The 18,449-nt window shown below is 42.9% G+C and overlaps 1 protein-coding gene across 1 annotated transcript in view; it reads right to left on the minus strand.

Moving 5' to 3' along the window:
* The window catches only part of CDH10 (cadherin 10), a 153,348-nt gene that overhangs the window by 54,431 nt on the left and 80,468 nt on the right, over positions 1-18,449 (minus strand). The window contains exon 3 of the mRNA XM_042464401.1: positions 3,162-3,456. Coding sequence (XP_042320335.1) covers positions 3,162-3,456 — 295 coding nt within the window. The remainder of the gene's footprint in view (positions 1-3,161; positions 3,457-18,449) is intronic.

Below are 18,449 nucleotides of genomic sequence, written 5' to 3' on the forward strand. Positions count from 1 at the left end.
TCTGAATAGCCAGATGGACAGGAAAATGCATTTTCACCCACATGATGCAGGTGGTATGAATGGAAATCACTACAAATAATTATTCTTTGAATTTACTCTGAGACGCAGTTGTATACTTGAGTACCTTTGGCTGATCTTTGTTCATGGTTTCTAGCCCAGTATGGAATCCTGAATACCAAATATTGCTTCCATGCATGTGTATGCCATGCTGAATTAATGCATATAAATTTAACATTTGATGTCTTGGTGACAGTATTCTATTGCTTTCTTTCTTAAGACACCTCACCACTTTCCAATATAGCCAAATGGCTAAAATTGCACAGCCTGGATTTTACACTAGACAGATAAGAACATTTTCTATTAGGGAACATTCAGTGAACAGCTCATAATGTTATGCTCAGGATGTAATTAGCTCCGACATTTGCAAAGAGGGAATGAATATCCCTTCTGGTCAGAAAGAGAAAGGATGGGGGCAGGGTACTACAAATTCAAAACACAAAAATAACAGGAAACAAACTGTACAAGTCTAGTCAGAAGCAATTCTCACTGAGTTAAATGCACAGGTACCTGTGCACCTTTAAAATAATTAACTTCATAATTGTTTTAATTTAATTTTCTTGCAAATAATAGAAAAGAAAATGTCAGCCAATCCAGCATGAGCAAAAAGCTACTTATGTTTTTCAGGGCAACTGTGTAATTAATTAGAAGGTTATTTAGGTGATTGTTGTCTTTTTTAAATGCTTCCAGTTTGATGGTGGCACATTATTAATAACTGCACCTTATGCACCCATCCTTACTGAGATGGATCGCTTTGATCATTTGTTTCTTCTTTTTTGAAAAAACAAAAACATGTTTCCCCCCTGCCAAATAATCTCACAGTAATTAATGTTCCTTCCAGGAGGAACCTGGAAGTTATTATCAAGCATTTAAAGGACCAACCACTAGTAATGCTAGTAATGCTAAGCAGGAAGAAATTATTGGCACTACTGAGGGATACAATTATTTGCTAATTTTATTTTGAAATATCGCAATATGTTTTGAAGACTATTCAAAGGTTTATTCTGTGCAAAATATGCACCCAGTATTTTTCTACTTAAAACAATGTGTGTTTCTTCCTGTTTTCAACATAGAAAATGCTGTTTCTTGCAAAGAACATGCTGTTTTCTGCACAAAATAATTACATTCAATTTTTGTATAGAATGAATCCATAAACGGAATGATTCTGATTAGTCCAGGATTCTTCTTGTCAGGTTTTAATTCTTCTTGTCAAGTTTTATTGATACTCAAGACAGATTTTCCCCCCAGTGGGAGAAAGAGATAGAGAAATAGAGAGAGAAATAGAGAAATGTTTTTTTCCCTCTTTCATTTCAGAAATATAGCTTCTATTCAAATATGAAAAACTGAAGGGAGTTTAATGTAAATTATTTTGGCTATAGGCATGGACATTATTTTCTAGATAAGACAGTGTGGCATTATGTATGGTTTATGATCACTGTTTTATATTTGTTTTCATCTGACTAAGCAAAAAATCAGCTTCATGAAAGGGCTCTAGCATGGAAACAACCCATGAATGACAGCTAGTTTATAAAATGAGGATTATGAAGCCTCGACTGTATCACATCAAGCTGCAAAGTATGTCTCTGTTCTACCCAAACAAGAGGGAAAACCTGGGAGTAAAGAGAGTAGACTCTTATGCTGGTATGATTGTTTGTTTTTAACATTAAAGCTCAGTGGTATTTGGTGGAAGTAGTGCCCGGTACATACTGCCAATAAGCAGTGTACCAGGGCTGATACTAGGGTTAGGGATTGTGCAGCAAGTGCACAGTCCCTAACCCTAGTACGTATGTATAGCGTAACAATGGCGGTGCCCTGTGGACACGGGTGCTGCCATTGTTAGTTAAACGCCGCACGGTGTCTGCACATTACCACGAGGCGCTTACGTAAGGATTGCGCTAGTGGTGCACTTGTTACGCCGCCCTTGCGGCTTTAAAAGAGCCCACTTTTCTTGGGTTCTTTTTCCTCCCAGGAAGCTGCATGGTTTGGCGGCTGCAGATTCACTCTGAAGGAAAAACAGGTGCGGCAGGATGCCATTTTTCGGCGGTCTGCACTGCGACTAAGACAGCAGTCAAACAGACCAGCAGCTCCAGTTGCTCCAGCACCAGTTGTCCCCTGTTTGGCATGGAACCATGGTGAACAGCCACTGTGATCCCAAGGCCAGCCGCTACCATGGCCTGCAACAGACCACCAGCAAGGAGAGGTTTTTTTGCACTCCTTTAGTGCCTGGATTTGGTCTGCCTTGGGTATCTGCATCATAGCTTTGACTCAATCTGGGGGCATGCATCATCTGTTCACCACTGAGGGGAGGAACCCACCAGCTTCCTACACCAGATTGGAATCTCCATGTGGCTCCCACAATCATTTTAGCACCCTCTAAGTCATTTCTGGATCTCACCAGATGCTCTCCCTAGGGAGAAAAATGGCCGGATAAATGAGAACTGCTATTCCTAGAAAATATGCCCCAGCTTACCAGAGTGGGCCCACCCCTGTCTTATACAACTCTGTAGGGCACTAGGAGTGAAAGTGGAACTAGGAATGTGTTACCATTTGATTCCCCTCATCACAGAACACTGACTATTATTGGTTAGTCCTAACTAGAATAGGCTCAGTGATTTAATTAACACATACAGTCAGTCATCCTTATCCATGGATTCTTTATTCCTGGATTCAAGCATCCACAGCTTGAAAATAATGTGTGTGTGTGTGTGTGTGTGTTCCACAAAGCAAAACTTGATTTTTCCATTTTACATAAGAGTCACCATTTCACTATACTACTGTACTTAACAGGACTTGAGCATCCATGGATTTTGGTATCTACAGGGGTCCTGGAACCAAACCCCAGAGGATACTATGGCCCACTGTAGATCAATGGATCTTTTCTAGTTGGGACTAACAATAGCATTCATGCCATTGTCAGACACTCATACTGGCTTCCACATTAGCCCACAATATATATATATATGTGTGTGTGTGTGTGTGTGTGTGTGTGTGTGTGTAGCATCTAGCTTTAACTTCCCTGTTCCTATGTCAAATATTTACATGTGCAATAATAGGAATGCAGAATCTCTCACTTACAGACATTTCTTGGTGTCTGGGACACTTACCAACCACTGACATTTCAGGAACACTTGCAGTATAAACCTCTTCAGGAAATGTTGGTTCATTGTCATTGATGTCATGAATTTTGATCACAAATTCTGATTCCGGCTCCACTGGTCTGAGCGTTCTTCTGTTAATAGCCTGGGCACGTAGGGTATAGAAAGCTTTCTCTTCCCTGTCAATTCTTCTTGTGGCATGAATGTCACCTGTTCTTTCATCAATAACAAAAAGAGTTCCAGCCCCATCTCCTGACAAAATGTACTTGAGGGAACCGTCTCCTTTGTCCTGGTCAGAGTGAAGCTAAGGGAGAAAAAAGGGGATGGGATTGGATTGGGGAGAAAGAAAGAAGGAGGATTTAAAAATAAAACAAAATAAAACAAAGAACTTTAATAATAATAAAAACCAAGTCTTTTAAAAATCAAGCCACAAAGGGCATTTCAAGCAAGATGTGCACTGACAAGGCAAAATCCTTTTCCATTTACAATGATTTCATATACAGTGTAATGTCTGAATAAGTGTACAAATCTATGTGTGTAGCATAGAGATTCATGTTCCTACAACCCCCTTGAAGCTCTGCATAATCTTTAGAGCTCAGCTTCTGTGGCAGATTTTAGGGAGTCTACCTCCCAGCAACACCTGTTCTGTGCCGTGGAACATTTGTGTCACAAATCTTAAAGAAGAATTTTATGCTAATGCTGACCTTTTCTTTCCTCCGAAAAGAATCTATTAAACACTCACAACCTGCTGTGTTAGTTGTAAATTCTCTAAGCAGATAAGGGACATGGCAGGATACATGATAATTAAGGGAAGCAGCATAACTGGGGCTGATGCTGAACATTTTTTTAAAAAAGATGAAATTTTACCATTTGTTCCAATGGGAACATACACAACACGTACAGGGAACCCTGCCCTCCTATATATTCTTTTTGTGATCTTAGATTTGCTGTATTTCAAACAACAGCAACAAATCTCAATGGACAGTTTATTGGAGGACGAGTAGGTATCAATATATATATATATATATATATTTAATTTGAAAAAAGATGTGAGCAGGATGAGTAAGGTTTGACCCAAACATATTGTTGAGGTCCCAGAAGCTCTAGCAAGCATAAGCAATGATGAGAGAGGCAGGGAGTTGTTTCTCAACATTCAGAGACCTGTTTTTGCCTGCACCTCATTTAGTTCATGATAAGGTAGAGCTAGCTAATGATTCTTAAAATTCATTAGCGATGGGGGTGGTATTCATTCCTACATAAGCCCTCTGACCTTTTTTCTCAAAATGTCCTCTCATCCTAAAGTGCAGGAAGAAGGAATATACAGAATATTCACCACTTTTTTTGTTTTGTTTTGTTTCACAACAAAACATGTCGACACAGTGTGGGGGAAGGCAAGACAATTGGGGAGGACAAGAAAAATCAGTCAAATTTTCACACACGCACACACACTCACACACACACAAATTTCCAAAATGCCAAAAAAAAAAAAAAAAAAAAAAGGATTGCAAAATGTGAAGAAAACTTTTTGCACTTTTCAATGTTGAGAGGGGAAAAATAATGAAACTATTGATTTCTGTGTGCAAACACAAAATAAGTCAGATTTACATCCCTGATGGATTGCAGCTATTCAGAAACAAGTCTCTTCCATAACAGTATCCCAGAGAGATCCATCTGACATCTACTTCATTATCTCTTTGGCGTTAGGCAAATATCACTTCAGTCTCTCAAGCCCTTTGGTCATCTGGATAGTTCTACTACTATGCTGCATTCTTAAATAGTATTGTTTCTGATGCACTTTTAGATTAAAGAAACACAACTGGTCCAGAGGCCCTGTGGAGTAGCTACAGAAAAGAAGCTCTATATATGACCTTCAGCTGATCCTAGACAAACTCCTTCTCTCCTTTCCCATAAGCACCACTCTCTGGAGGACACTGGGAGAGAAATCCCCATTATCTCCAATTGCTGATAAGAGATTCTCAAACTCTCACGACAGGGTTTCTCCTGTACATTTCTTGCTCTTCAGTGGGGACAACACATGGTGCAAAAACCTAGACTGAAACTGGCTGTGTTGCAAGGTCAGAGATCACCCCACATCTGCAACTTCCAGCTTTTTGTTTTATTCCTTCTCTGTGTTTTGCAAGATGGGAAAATATAGAAAAAGTGAAGCCAGCTACACATTGAGATTGGTCTTGCTCCTGATTTGATATTTGAACCTGGAACTGGAGTTAAGAGAAGTTACGTTTTTGGATTATAAAACTCCAAAATCCTTCAACCAGCATGATCAGTACCAATAAGTAATGTTTTTAAGCTTTGCCAGAAACTTCCATATAGTGTTATAGTATCTTTTGTTTTAATAACTGTGTTTCCTTCTTCCAATCACAAATATATTCTGGTATAAGTCATTATTTTCATTGCTTTCAAATAGTTAAAGGAACAGATTTATTATGCAATCAAATTGCAGCAGATTACTACACTGATTCTTTTTTTTTTTCTTATCTTCTGTTGCTAATTCAGATTTAGCACTAAATACAATATGGCTGTGTCACTTTCAGACTAAACATTCTCAGACTGATGCAGTGACTAAGGATGGCATCTCTCCTCTGAATGCTTGCCTTGGGGCGGTAATGGACTGGATGAGGGAAAACTGACTTAAGCTGAATCCAGGTAAGACGGAGGTACTCATTATAGGTAGGGTTGCCATAATGGAGGACCTCCGAACCGGGACAAATGTAGGACCAGGTTTGAAAATGTAGGACTTTTTTTTTTAATTTCCTGGCTAGGAAATTTTAAAAAAAAGTCCTACATTTTCAAACCCTGTCCTCCTCCTCCTCCTCCCGGCTTCGGAGGACGCCTAAGCCGGCTCCCAAGCCGGGAGGAGGAACGGGGGCCGCTTGGAATCGCGCGATTGCCGCGGTGCCAAGCACTCCCCCCCTCCCGGCCTGGGAGGAAGCCTAGGCCGGCTCCCATGCCGGGAAGGGCGCGGGGAAGCTTGGCATGCGGCAATCGCCCTGGCGGTACCAGGTTCTTCCCCCCCTCCTCCAGGCCTGAGAGGGAGCCTAGGCTGGCTCTCAGGCCGGGAAGGGCGCGGTGAACTTGGCATCGCGGCGATCGCCGCGGTGCCAGGCTTCCTCCCCCTCCTCCAGGCCTGAGAGGGAGGCTAGGCCGCTCTCAGGCCGGAAAGGCGGGGAAGCTTCCTCCCCCCTCCCCAGGCCTGAGGAGGGAGCCTAGCCGGCTCTCAGGCCGGGAAGGGCGGGGGGAAGCTTGGCATCGCGGCGATCGCCGCGGTGCCAGGCTTCCCCCCTCCTCCAGGCCTGAGAGGGAGCTAGGCCGGCTCTCAGGCCGGGAAGGGCGGGGAAGCTTGGCATCGCGGCGATAGCCCGCGGTGCAGGCTTCTCCCCTCCTCCAGGCCTGAGAGGAGCCTAGGCCGGCTCTGAGGCCGGGAAGGGCGGGGGAAGCTTGGCATCGCGGCGATCCCGCGGTGCCAGGCTTCCTCCCCCTCCTCCAGGCCTGAGAGGGAGGCTAGGCCGGCTCTCAGGCCGGGAAGGGCGGGGGGAAGCTTGGCATCGCGGCGATCGCCGCGGTGCCAGGCTTCCTCCCCCTCCTCCAGGCCTGAAGGGAGCCTAGACCGGCCTCTCAGTTCGGGAAGGGCGGGGGGGAGCTTGGCATCGCGGCGCCTCGCCGCGGTGCCAGGCTTCCTCCCCCCCTCCCGGCCTGAGAGGGAAGCCTAGGCCGGCTCTCAGGCCGGGAAGGTCGGGGGGAAGCTTGGCATCCGCGGCGCTCGCCGCGGTGCCAGGCTTCCTCCCCCTCCCCAGGCCTGAGAGGGAGCCTAGGCCGGCTCCAGGCCGGAAGGGTGGGGGGAAGCTGGCATCGTGGCGATCGCCGCGGTGCCAGGCTTCCTCCCCCTCCTCCAGGCCTGAGAGGAGCCTAGGCCGGCTCTCAGGCCGGGAAGGGCGGGGGAGCTTGGCATCGCGGCGATCGCCTCGGTGCCAGGCTTCCCTCCCCCTCCTCCAGGCCTGAGAGGGAGGCTAGGCCGGCTCTCAGGCCGGGAAGGCGGGGGGAAGCTTGCATCGCGCAATCGCCGCGGTGCCAGCTTCTCCCCCTCCTCGGCCCTGAGAGGGAGGCTAGGCCGGCTCCCAGGCCGGGAAAGAGGCGGAGGCTGTTCCTAATCGCGGTGATCACCGCGGTGGGAACGGCCTCCTCCTCCTCCCGGCCTGAGGAGAAGCCCGGCCGGCTCCCAGGCCCGGGAAGGGCAGGGGCCGCCCCATCCGCGGCGATGGCGCGGTGGTAAGCGGCCTCCTCCTGCTCCCTGGCCTCGCGGAGGCCTTGGAGGCCCCGCGGCCGGAGCTCCGACGCGGAGGCGCCTCAAAGGCCTCGCTGGGGCCGGGAGGGAGCGTCTCCGCGGTTGGAGCCTCCAACCGCGGAGCAGCCTTCCCAGGCCTCAGCAAGGCCTTGGAGCCCGCGGGGGCCGGGTGGCTGCCGTGGGCGGGGCCGTCCCGGTTGGGCGCCAAACCGGACCGGGACCGGGACGGCACCGCCCAAACCGGGACTGTCCCGCCGGGGGGCGGGATATGGCAAACCTAATATAGGAAACCCGAGCCCGGTGTATGGATTATTTCAGCCAGTCTTGATGGGGTCACACTTCCCCTGAAAGACTCTATCCGCCAGCTTGGGGATTCTCCTTGACTCATCGCTTCACCTGACAGTTCAGGTGGATGCGACAGTCAGGAGCACGTGTTATCAGCTTCAGCTGATATGCCAGCTTCACCCTTCCTGTAACCAGGAGACCTTGAAACAGTAGTACATGCGCTGGTAACCTCTCGATTGGACTTCTGTAATGCACTCACTGGGTTACCCTGTGCAAGTTGGAAACTCAACTTGTACAAAAAATTTGCAGCCAGGTAATTACAGGTGCTTTTTGTAGTGATCACATAACACGGTTTTGAAATCCCTTCACTGGCTGCCAATTAGTTACAGGCAAGGTACAAGGTGTTGGTGATTACCTTTAAAGCCCTACAGGCTGGGGTCCAGAATACTTAAGGGAACGCCTTTTTTCCGTACTGCCCATCTCGCACACTAAGGGTCCTCGGAGAAGAATCTACTTCAGCCGAAAAAATCAAGACTAACCTCAGTTACCCAGAAGGCCTTCTCCACTGCTGCTCAGAACCTTTGGAATGACCTGCTGAAGGACATCTGCTACACTTCTACTCTTACAGCATTTAAGACGGCTCTTAAGACATATCTCTTCCGGTAGGCCTTCTCTACTTAGTTCCTCTCCCTGTTTACTGTGACTTACATCACTCTGTCCACCAATTCTTCTCTTAAATTTAATGAAAAGAATTAAATTAAAATTAATTAAAATTAAATTATTGCCTCAAGAAGAGGAGGCCTCCCTCCATGCCAGTTGTCATCATCCAGCCTGGGAGGGAGTGAAAAAGCCATGCCCAACTTTATCAGGCCTACTATGAATTACACCACTCTGTTTAATCTTATTGTATTGTATTGTATTGTATTCTCTATGTGTTTTTATTGCTGTAACCCACCCAGATTCCTTGTGATTGGGCAGGCTATAGATGATGATGATGATGATGATGATGATGATGATGATGATGATTCTATAGCTATAACAGACCACCAATTTCAAACTTTTTGCTAAGATGTGTCCCTCTTTGCTTCCCTCATCATCACCTATACATGCAGGGTGATGAGATGTCATGACTACAGATGAGGACAAAGTACCACAAAATGTAAGACATTCAAGAAAAATGTAGGATATTAAAAAATAAAAGCTGGCGACATTAATATAAATGTAAATTTATGCTTCTTGGATATGTTCAAAATGAGGGACATTTTGAAATTCCTCCTGGACAGGAAGTTGAAAAGTAGGATATGCCTGGGAAATGGAAGATGTTTGGTCAGCCTGTATACATGAAAAAACATGACATTAGAAAAAAGTGGTGCTTGGTAATGCAGAAAGCAGCAGGAAAAGAGGAAGACCACATTCCATATGAATAGACTCAATCAAAGAAGCCACAGCCTTGAATCTGGAAGACTTCAGCAGGGATGAAGAGCCAAATCCTCTGTTCTGCAATGTGTATGGGCAATGTCCAGCCAGTTCAGCACCACACATGAGGTATAATACCCTTAAAACATTTTTTAACATCTTAAAAATTCATATTTTGCTTTCAGACTTCCTAGAAGATCCAGAGTCCTCTATTCTATTGCCTGAAGTAGTGGTTCTTGACCTTCCTAATGCCACAACTCTTTAATACAGTACCTCATGTTGTGGTGATCCCCAACCGATGGTCTCTGTTCCTAGGACCATCGGAAATATGTGTTTCCCTATGGTCATAGGTGACCCCTGTGAAAGGGTTGTTCGACCCCCAAAGGGGTCGTGACCCACAGGTTGAGAACCACTGGCCTGGAGGCTGTTTAAAACATGTCTCGCTGTGTCACCCAGCACCTGAAGTCACTTGCTCTGAAGTCAGAATGCAGTGCCCAACCATGTGATCAATGTTAAGAGCCTTGTTCAGATCCCAGAGTGAGCAACTCTTGCCAGTGGTGGTACCACCAACTAGCACAGTGGAATGTGCATGCAAACAACCATTTAGCATCACAAGGGGAGTGCCCTGGTAGTAGGGAAATCCCTGTAGTATTCTGGCTTGTGCAGATGCAACCTTGGAGATCTCTCATTCATTGAGTCACCATAAGTCAAAGCCAACTTGAGGACAAATACAACAATGAAAAATATTAATTTATAGGGGGGAGGAACTCTAGGGAACAGATATATGCAATGAATAATAATGCTAGTTATAGGGAAACCATAGGTTGCTTAAATTTACAGAGGAAAACACAAATTGGGGGTATGTCCAAGAGAGGGTAAATAAACATTACTTTAAGACTCTACAAATTGACACAAACTGACAAAAATGTTCTAAGAGGCTAGGATTTTACAAGTGGTATGTTCCTTAAGGTCCTTCAGTGAAGGAAAATGCAGTAGTCTTCCATGTCTGATATATTAAAACACGTGTCTTTGTGAGGCCTTTCCAGGACAGTGTATAATCCATCTTGGCTCAGCTTCACCCTCCTATATCTGGGTACTGCTACAGTTCCTTTCTTCTTTGGCTTCAACCTAGCATAGCCATGTGTTTCACTTTCAAGAGGACCATTTCAAGGGTGGTCAGAGAAGAGTCCTCTTTATGAAAGTATCCTCTGTTTCCAGGTGTTGGTCCCAGGTGGACCGAAGTGTGTGTGTGTGGGATGTTTCATCCCAACACTGCAAGGTGACCTCAGCCCCTTTCCCACAAAAAAGTTGGGAGGCTAGAATTTTGCACTGTTCAGGCCTAAAGACCTCCATCTTCCCAAATCCTCCACCTGCTTAGAGAGTCTGTTGATTTCATGAGATGGAATAATTTATCATTGTGCGTGAGCTGAGCTTATATTATTTTATATTAATTAAAAGGGGGAACTTTTCATTTCTATAAGATGCCTGAATTCAGAATTAAACTCTTGTCAGGGCAAAGCTAACCTCATCTTCCTGACACCAATTCAAGGGAAAGGGAAATTAAGAGAAGAACACAGCTTTTCTTTTATGAACATCAAGCAAGTTCATGCAAATGATATGGGACTTATTTTTTTTCCTGGTGCAAATAAGCAGCCATACGGTTATGTTCCTAATGGCCATATTTGCATATTGGTCTCATTATATTTAAATGTTAACAGCAGCAACAACTTTTTTTGTGCATAAGCAGTCTGCTAGATATTTGCATACTATAAAATGCATCCTGGAAAACATGCATAAGAAAATATACATCAACCTTATAGTGGGAATATATCAGAAGTCCCTCTAATTATATTTTAGAGTGAAGCAAGAAACAATGGCATATATTTTAAAAGCCAATTCAATGTTGTAGAAAGCTTTTTTTCCAACTATCATCAAGAATAGAGGAACATTAGTAAAGAGAAAGAAAGAAAGAAAGAAAGAAAGAAAGAAAGAAAGAAAAGAAAAAAGCTCTAACAAATCTTTATGGTATCACCTTTAATCATAACAGCCAATAATGAAATCCATAATAATGTGAGTCAATTAAAGGAAAGCTAGGTAGGTGGGTAGCAAGGTAATCCATAAAAATACATTTTAATTCATTTATGGTCTATTACTACTAAATCATGTCCAGGGCTGGATCTACAGTGCATATTTAACATAGGCCCTATTTAAACGGGCGCTATGAGGCGCCCCCGTCACGTGCAAGGGGTGGCACCTTCAAACTCCGCTCGCCCCTCACACGTGATGGGGGCATAAAAATGATGGCACCATTTTGACGTGATGGACGCCTAGCGTCCACACATCTTGGTGCCTTTATGTCGCAAGTGCACCATTGACACCTTGCATCATCACAATGGTGCCGGAAAAAGAAGCCGCTTTTTGTGTCTTCTTTTTGCTGTGCAAGGGAGCCGTGTGGTTTGTCCGCTGCGGCTCCTTTGTGCCGCAAACTAGGGCGGCGGCAGACCACCCTTTTGGACGGTCTGTATCCCGCCACAGTTAGACTCTGTTTTAACTGTCATGACTCAATGATATGAAATTCTGGGATTTGTAGCTTTGTGATATATTTAGCTTTATCTGCTAGAGAGCTCAGGTGCCACAACAAACTACAAATTCCAGGATTTCATTGGAAGGAACTTTATTTCTGCAGTACAGTTTCAGACATTACCTAAGGCAGGTTACAATTCCTAATATAGGCATATCTGACAAAAAGCTAAGCCCCGAACTGCATATTTCAATTAGAAATGGACAAATCTGTCACATTTACTTTTTTCCACATTCATGTTTATCTAATTGAGAAATCTGAATTTGGAAAGTTTTTTTCTTCTCAAAAACAAAACAAAACAGAAAAACTGAACCAAACACAATTCTCAAATTCTCAGAGACACTGCTATTAAAAGTATGGACAGAATAATGTTGTATCTGTTTGCCATGTTACATTTAGATATGAGGAATCTGTCAGGAAAAAAAAGATTCTGTGGCATTTCTAATCTTATCATCACAACCATGGTTGAATACACAAGTATTCATAACCAGATTTTTAAGAGGTAAGTATTTACTCAAAACCATCTGCCTGGATGGACAAGTTTTGTCAGTTTTTGGTTTTTCCTGCTCTTAAGAACAAACTCATTTTTTCTGATCATTTTATGGAGAAATAGTTCAATTTTGAGGCATGCTCATCCAAAGATGAAGCAAAATAAATTCTCATTAATCCCTCTTTGAACTGAAGGGAGGTCCCAGATCTGAAAAGGCAGAATATGCAGTCAGAGTGCAAAACACTGGGTGACAGAGACCAACAGTCTGACTTGACAGAAGTCAGTTTCCTATCTCATAAAAATGCACTTCAAACACTGGAAAGATGTTATATAAATAGAATTTTTTATTAGTAGTATTGTCCCGCAGTACTTGAACATGTGTTATCTCCTTAAGGTATTACATGTCAAAACTGTAAAGTACAGAAATCTACTATAAAGTGTACCTTTGCTTTACAGGTTCTCATATCACAAGATCTCTTCAGTCTTATTAATACATCTAGCTACCATAGTAAGTAAATCCCTGTCCCACATATTTTCTTGCACATATGCCCAGCTGACATGCCCTTTCTTAAATATTCATGTCTGCATTCAGGTCACTGATGGGTTATGAAAAATAGATTTTACAACAGGTTCATTTCAAATATCCCTAAGAACAACAGCAACAAACAACAATGACACTGAAATGCATGCCAGACCTGCAATAGTATGGCTGAGAGCTGGTGCATGTGTAAAAAATTTGTAGTAGTTGATGTTTGTCTTCTAGTCATTTATGAGTTATGGTGACCCTAAGAAAACCTGTCACAAGGGTTGCTTGGGTTGTTTGTTTTCACAAAACTTGTTCAGAGGGGACTGCCTTTGTCTTTTTTCTGAGTGAGAGTATAACTTTCCCAAGTAAACCTAGTAGGCTTTTATAGCCAAGCAGGGATTCTAACACTGATCTCTTAAAGTCCAACAGTCATGCTACTGCAACTGGTTATTGTTCAGGTTCAGGTTTTGTAATTATGAAGGGAATAAAATTATAAATCATGGTTACATTGAAAACCTCAAGGAGTGACCTTGTGATACAAGTACAAATATCATGCACAGAAGTGTGAGCAGAGTCACATTTTTTTGGCCTTGGCTCCTACCTATCTGTCTTTCACATAATCTGCAAAATAATCCATGCACATGTATGTGCTATATATTTCACAAATTGGGAACAGGTCAAATCCAACAGATATAAACTTAGGCTGTACCCTAGCCTTATCCAACCTGGAGCTTTCCAAATGTTTTGGACTTTAGCTCCCAAAGCTAGCCAGGATTTTAAGAGCTTCACTCAAAATATACTTTTTGGGGAAACAGCTATCCTGCAGTGTAACAGAATACTTGAACTGGCCTTTTACATATTGATATAACATAGGCTGTTTCAGGGAGAAAGAAAAAAAAAGGAAGGAATACTTAAAGGAGAAAGGAGTAACCTGTAAATCTAATTCTTAATTCCTGAAAACATCTTTAATCATTATTTGTAAATCAAAGAACATATATCCTTACATTATTTTCATTATTTTTCAAATGATTTTTTTGTTTTATTTTGCAGTTATGAATAGTGGCAATCAAATGTGGGGGGAAAATCATCTTTCCCTTCTATTCCCAAAGACTATGGGATGAAAATTTGCTCTTTCTAGTTCCAATTGATGGAACAGAAGATGAATATAAAGTATTGCAAGTAATATAACTGTCTGTACTGAACTATTTAAGCATAGGGGCCAAATGTGAAATTTCATTGTACAACTGACAGTGCAGGCCTGGAGTAGGGATGTAACTCGCTGCTCATACAAATGAATTTATTTTATATATATCTTCTGAGTGGCAGTATGTGATTTTATGAAGGGCCTTATTGTTAAATTTTATTATTATTTATTATTGAAAACAATGTCAATACATGTGCACGCACACACACAGAGAGAGCATTTGCCTCAGATGCTGCTGCCGAATAACCACAGGAGACCGTGCTGGAGGAAAGGCCACAACTTTATTAAGCAAACCATTGGTAGGGTTGGCACAAAGCATGAGGTCATGATCTGCGAAATCAAACAACCCCACGTTTGTCTGATTAACCACAACCTGGCACCCACCAGGCATTGGGATGACCTAGGGGCTAAGGAACACCGTATGACCGCATCTCTGCCATGCGTTCACATATTCGCTAAGCCTCTAGTCACCGGGAGGCGCTCTCGCGTTATGGCCCCCGCAATGGCCATACGCCTGCCCTATTCACCCCCAGGTCCCGACTGACTCTCAAACCAGAGCTCTGTAGCCCTGGTACCACACCGTGCAGATCCTGGCCTATGCTGCCGCCCCAAAGTTGTGACAAAAAACCCAACCCCAAGTGGTGGGTGGGTGGGTGGGAGAAGGCTCCGCTCCTCCTCCCTTCTTGCTTGGCTCCTAACCATCCGGAGCCAAGCGCCGACTGAGGGCCGGGGCTGGCAGCACGGCCTATATAGGCCTAAGCCCCACCCTCAGTACCACCTGACCAGGAGACTCCTCCTCCAGGGCAGCTGAACCAATCATCTGCCCTGGAGGACCGGAACTCCCGGTCACCAAGCCCAGCTCCCAGAGCGTCGCGGGGCGGAAGGGCCTCCCTTTCGCCCCGCACACCAATAGGGAGCTGGAGCAAGCCCCAGAGCACTCTGGGGCTTGTAGTTGTTCGCTGTGTCTAGTGGCAAAGCGGTCAGCCCGCCGAGTCGGGCAACCGCTTTTTTCCCCCTCAGAAAGATAGGATACTGCACAAAATATAGCTTAGTCCCACCCATCCGCATAAAATTTCATTTCATTTTCTACTACTATTACTGCTGCAATTCCTGCTGCTCGGGAGAAAAAAGTGCTGGTCTTTTCACTTTTGCACAGGAGTGAAAATTCTCACAGAAGATGACAATTTTTGCAATGAGGCATTTTGAATAAGACAGTACATCTTGTCAGTGACAAACACATTTTCAAGTTTATCCTCAGCTTGGAGGGTGCTTGAAACATAAATAAATAAGCTCAAATCAACTTTACTATCTTCCATCACTATAGCACATGAAATTAACTAACCAATAATGCTACTGGAACTCAAATTCTAAATTAAATACAGATTTTTCTGGAGCTTACAGAAATTTGATTAAGATTTTGATTTAGCATGAATTACCAATTTTAATTCAAGCCTTCCTAAAATGTTAGACTACCCTGAACTCCACTTAGTCTTACTGACATTTTCTCTCATGGAATCATTCCTGGGCAATTAAAGAAATATTAACTAATATGAATTTGTCAGAGCATCTTGTTAAATTATTCATTTTATCTGGTGGGTTACCAGATGGTTACGTGATACAAATAGCTTAGTTACTCATTAGCTCTCATTAAGTGAGCATGAGGAAGCTGGATTACTCTTGCAAAAGCCAAATGTTGAGCCAGACAGTTTTTTTAAAAAAAAAATATGGCTTTTTATCTTGCAAACAATGTATGATCAACAAACCACAAGTTCTACCCATTATCTTTCCAAAACAAATCTAGATGGACACAAAATAGACCTATACAACTGGAAGTGGACAAAGTCAAATAAGGTTTATCAACCACATAGGTGGATGACCTTCAATTTCCTAGTTTGCTGCCTGCCTGGTAGGGTGGCATGTGTCATTCTTCCAGTTCACGAGATTGATGTGGCCCACAATGGGTCCAAAGCATGTTTGTATCACTCACTGAAGACACATCTTTCTTGTTTTCCTTATCTGGAAGACAGACAGGATGGGGCTTATGCCATCTCTGATCATTGCTTTCCTCACTTTCAAAAAAATTGGTCAACATTGTATTAAGAAACCTTCTACATGCAAATATTAGTAGAGAATGTTTATGTCTATTTCTACATTGATATATTGAAAACAGGCATTAGGAAAAGGAATGGGTTTCATAGAAGTATCAATCAATCAATCAATCAATTAATATCCCGCTTTCCTCCTGGTACAGGGACTCAAGGCAGTTATTGAGGTACAGGCCTACTTTAATTTTATCAATCCTCCTGATCTGAAACTGACACCAAAATATTTATCTCTCTCTGCAGGGAAAAAGCTCATGTGAATATTTTTTCCCCCCAAGGCAAACCTATTTCCCAGAAGTAACTCCTTAGAGTGATCTGTTTCCCCCTTCTTGTCCATCATGAAAGAAGATGAGGGGGCAAATAAATAAATAGGTAGCACTTCAGTAGGAAGGTAAACACCATTCTGTGCAATCATGCTAGCCACATGACCACAGAGTCATCTTTGACAATGCTGGCTCTTCAGGTTAGTGACAGACATGAGCACCGTTCGCTATGGTTGGACACAACTTGACAATCTTGTCAAAGGGGAATTTCTTTACCTTTAAAGTAGGAACTGACAAAACTACTCTGAGTATTCCTTGTGAAAGAAAAAAAAACAATGAAACTCTTGGGGTTGCCATAAAATGGCAGGTGTCTTGAAGAAGTAATCCACTTTCACAAACTGTCCTAGTTTTAAAAAGTATCTTAGTTCTTTTCGCTCCAGAAAGAAACCTAACAAATCACCATCATAATCACCACCACCACCCAACAGCTAACAGCAAAGTTCTCCTTTTCTGCCTTAAAGTGTAAAATGTTTTCACACTTCCTTTGGCTAATGGGCATCTGTGATTTATGGCAGCCAAGCTGAAAAAGCAAAATACATCTGTTTCACTTAGCAATTTTGTCACCCAGAATGATCATCTGTAAAAATGCGATTTTGTTTTTATATCTGTCTCTGATATTTTGCAAACTGTTATTTCAATGAATTTCTTTCTTATCTTCCTAACAGTAGCATTTTATTCTTCGGCAGTCAGCACTGTATCTTCTTGTATGGAAATCTGAATAAATCTAAATATGTTACATATTCATTTATCACATTCATTTCTTTATAATGATAATCACACCTTCAGCAATTACTGAGCATCATAGCTTTGTAGTTTGCTACTTCATATGGTTCCTCCCTTAGAATATATTAATTGGTGTGATCTTACTCAAAGCTGTTAAACTAAAAACTATTTAAGCACTGTGACTCAGAAATGCTTCATAGCAGAAGGCAAGATTGTGCATGAAATGGGCTCTTACATTCTGTAGATAAGCTCAATACAGATCTGACAGGCAAAACTACACAGCTGCTAGAAAATGCAACTGACTTTGTAAAAAGCATGCTTTCTAAATTAAAGTTTTATCTCTTCCAGTATATATTTAATTATCTTGGCTCTTCTTTTATAAACACACTTGGCATCTGAAATTGTCATATCTCTTTTTCCCCCAATGGCATAAACTTTACAGATGAAAGCATTCCTTGTTAATGCTTCCCTCTGTAAAGTTCTATGCTGGTACCTTCTCTCCTTTAGATGGTACAGCCAAAAATATTTTCAGGATGAGGGCCTTAAGCATCTGGCAAGCAACCTGTAAGAATGGAGGGGAAGAAAAATTCTTCATTGAGGAGCTATAGTTTCTTCACTCTAGTCTCCTGTTTTCCTTGTGTTTCAGATCTCTTGATAAGGCTCTCCCTTGATTAGAAGAGAAATACAGTGGTGCCTCGGGTTACGAAATTAATTCGTTCCGCCGCGGCGTTCGTAACCCGATTCTTTTCGTAACCCGAAAAAGCCATAGGCGCTAGCGCTGGAAAGCCGCGTTTCGTGCGAAAAAGCGCCGAAAAGCACCAAAAATTTTTTTCGTAAGCCGGAAAAAAAAAACGTAACCCGGAACAGTTTTTTCCTATGGGATTTTTTCGTATCCCGGAAATTTCGTAAGGCGGTGCTTTCGTATCCCGGGGTACCACTGTAATTCATTTTCAGTTATTGTCCATGTGTTATTCCAAAGCCTTGTGTCTTACCAAGAGTTGAAATTTCATTCAGTTGAGTGGGACAGGGTGGCTTCTTGTTCCCATCTGCTTAAAATTCAGAGCTATTGGGACTGAGCAGGATCAGTGCCTCACCTGCATCCATTCTAACAGCAATTATGGAAATAGGTAGAGTCTGGTGAAAAGCTAATTGGAGAAATAGTTCATCTGACTATAGCTGGGAAAGATCAGCAGATTCACTCTCATAATACCCAAGTTTCCTCTTGTTGGATTTGCTGGCTCATAGTTAAACATCTTCACATCTTTTTCATATCATTTCATATAAATACTGATCCCATGTCTACCAATGCTGCCTCATTTGAAAGATATATCAAGAATGTGGTAATTA

Source organism: Sceloporus undulatus, chromosome 4, assembly GCF_019175285.1.
Source record: "Sceloporus undulatus isolate JIND9_A2432 ecotype Alabama chromosome 4, SceUnd_v1.1, whole genome shotgun sequence".
NCBI classification, from domain to species: Eukaryota; Metazoa; Chordata; class Lepidosauria; order Squamata; family Phrynosomatidae; genus Sceloporus; species Sceloporus undulatus.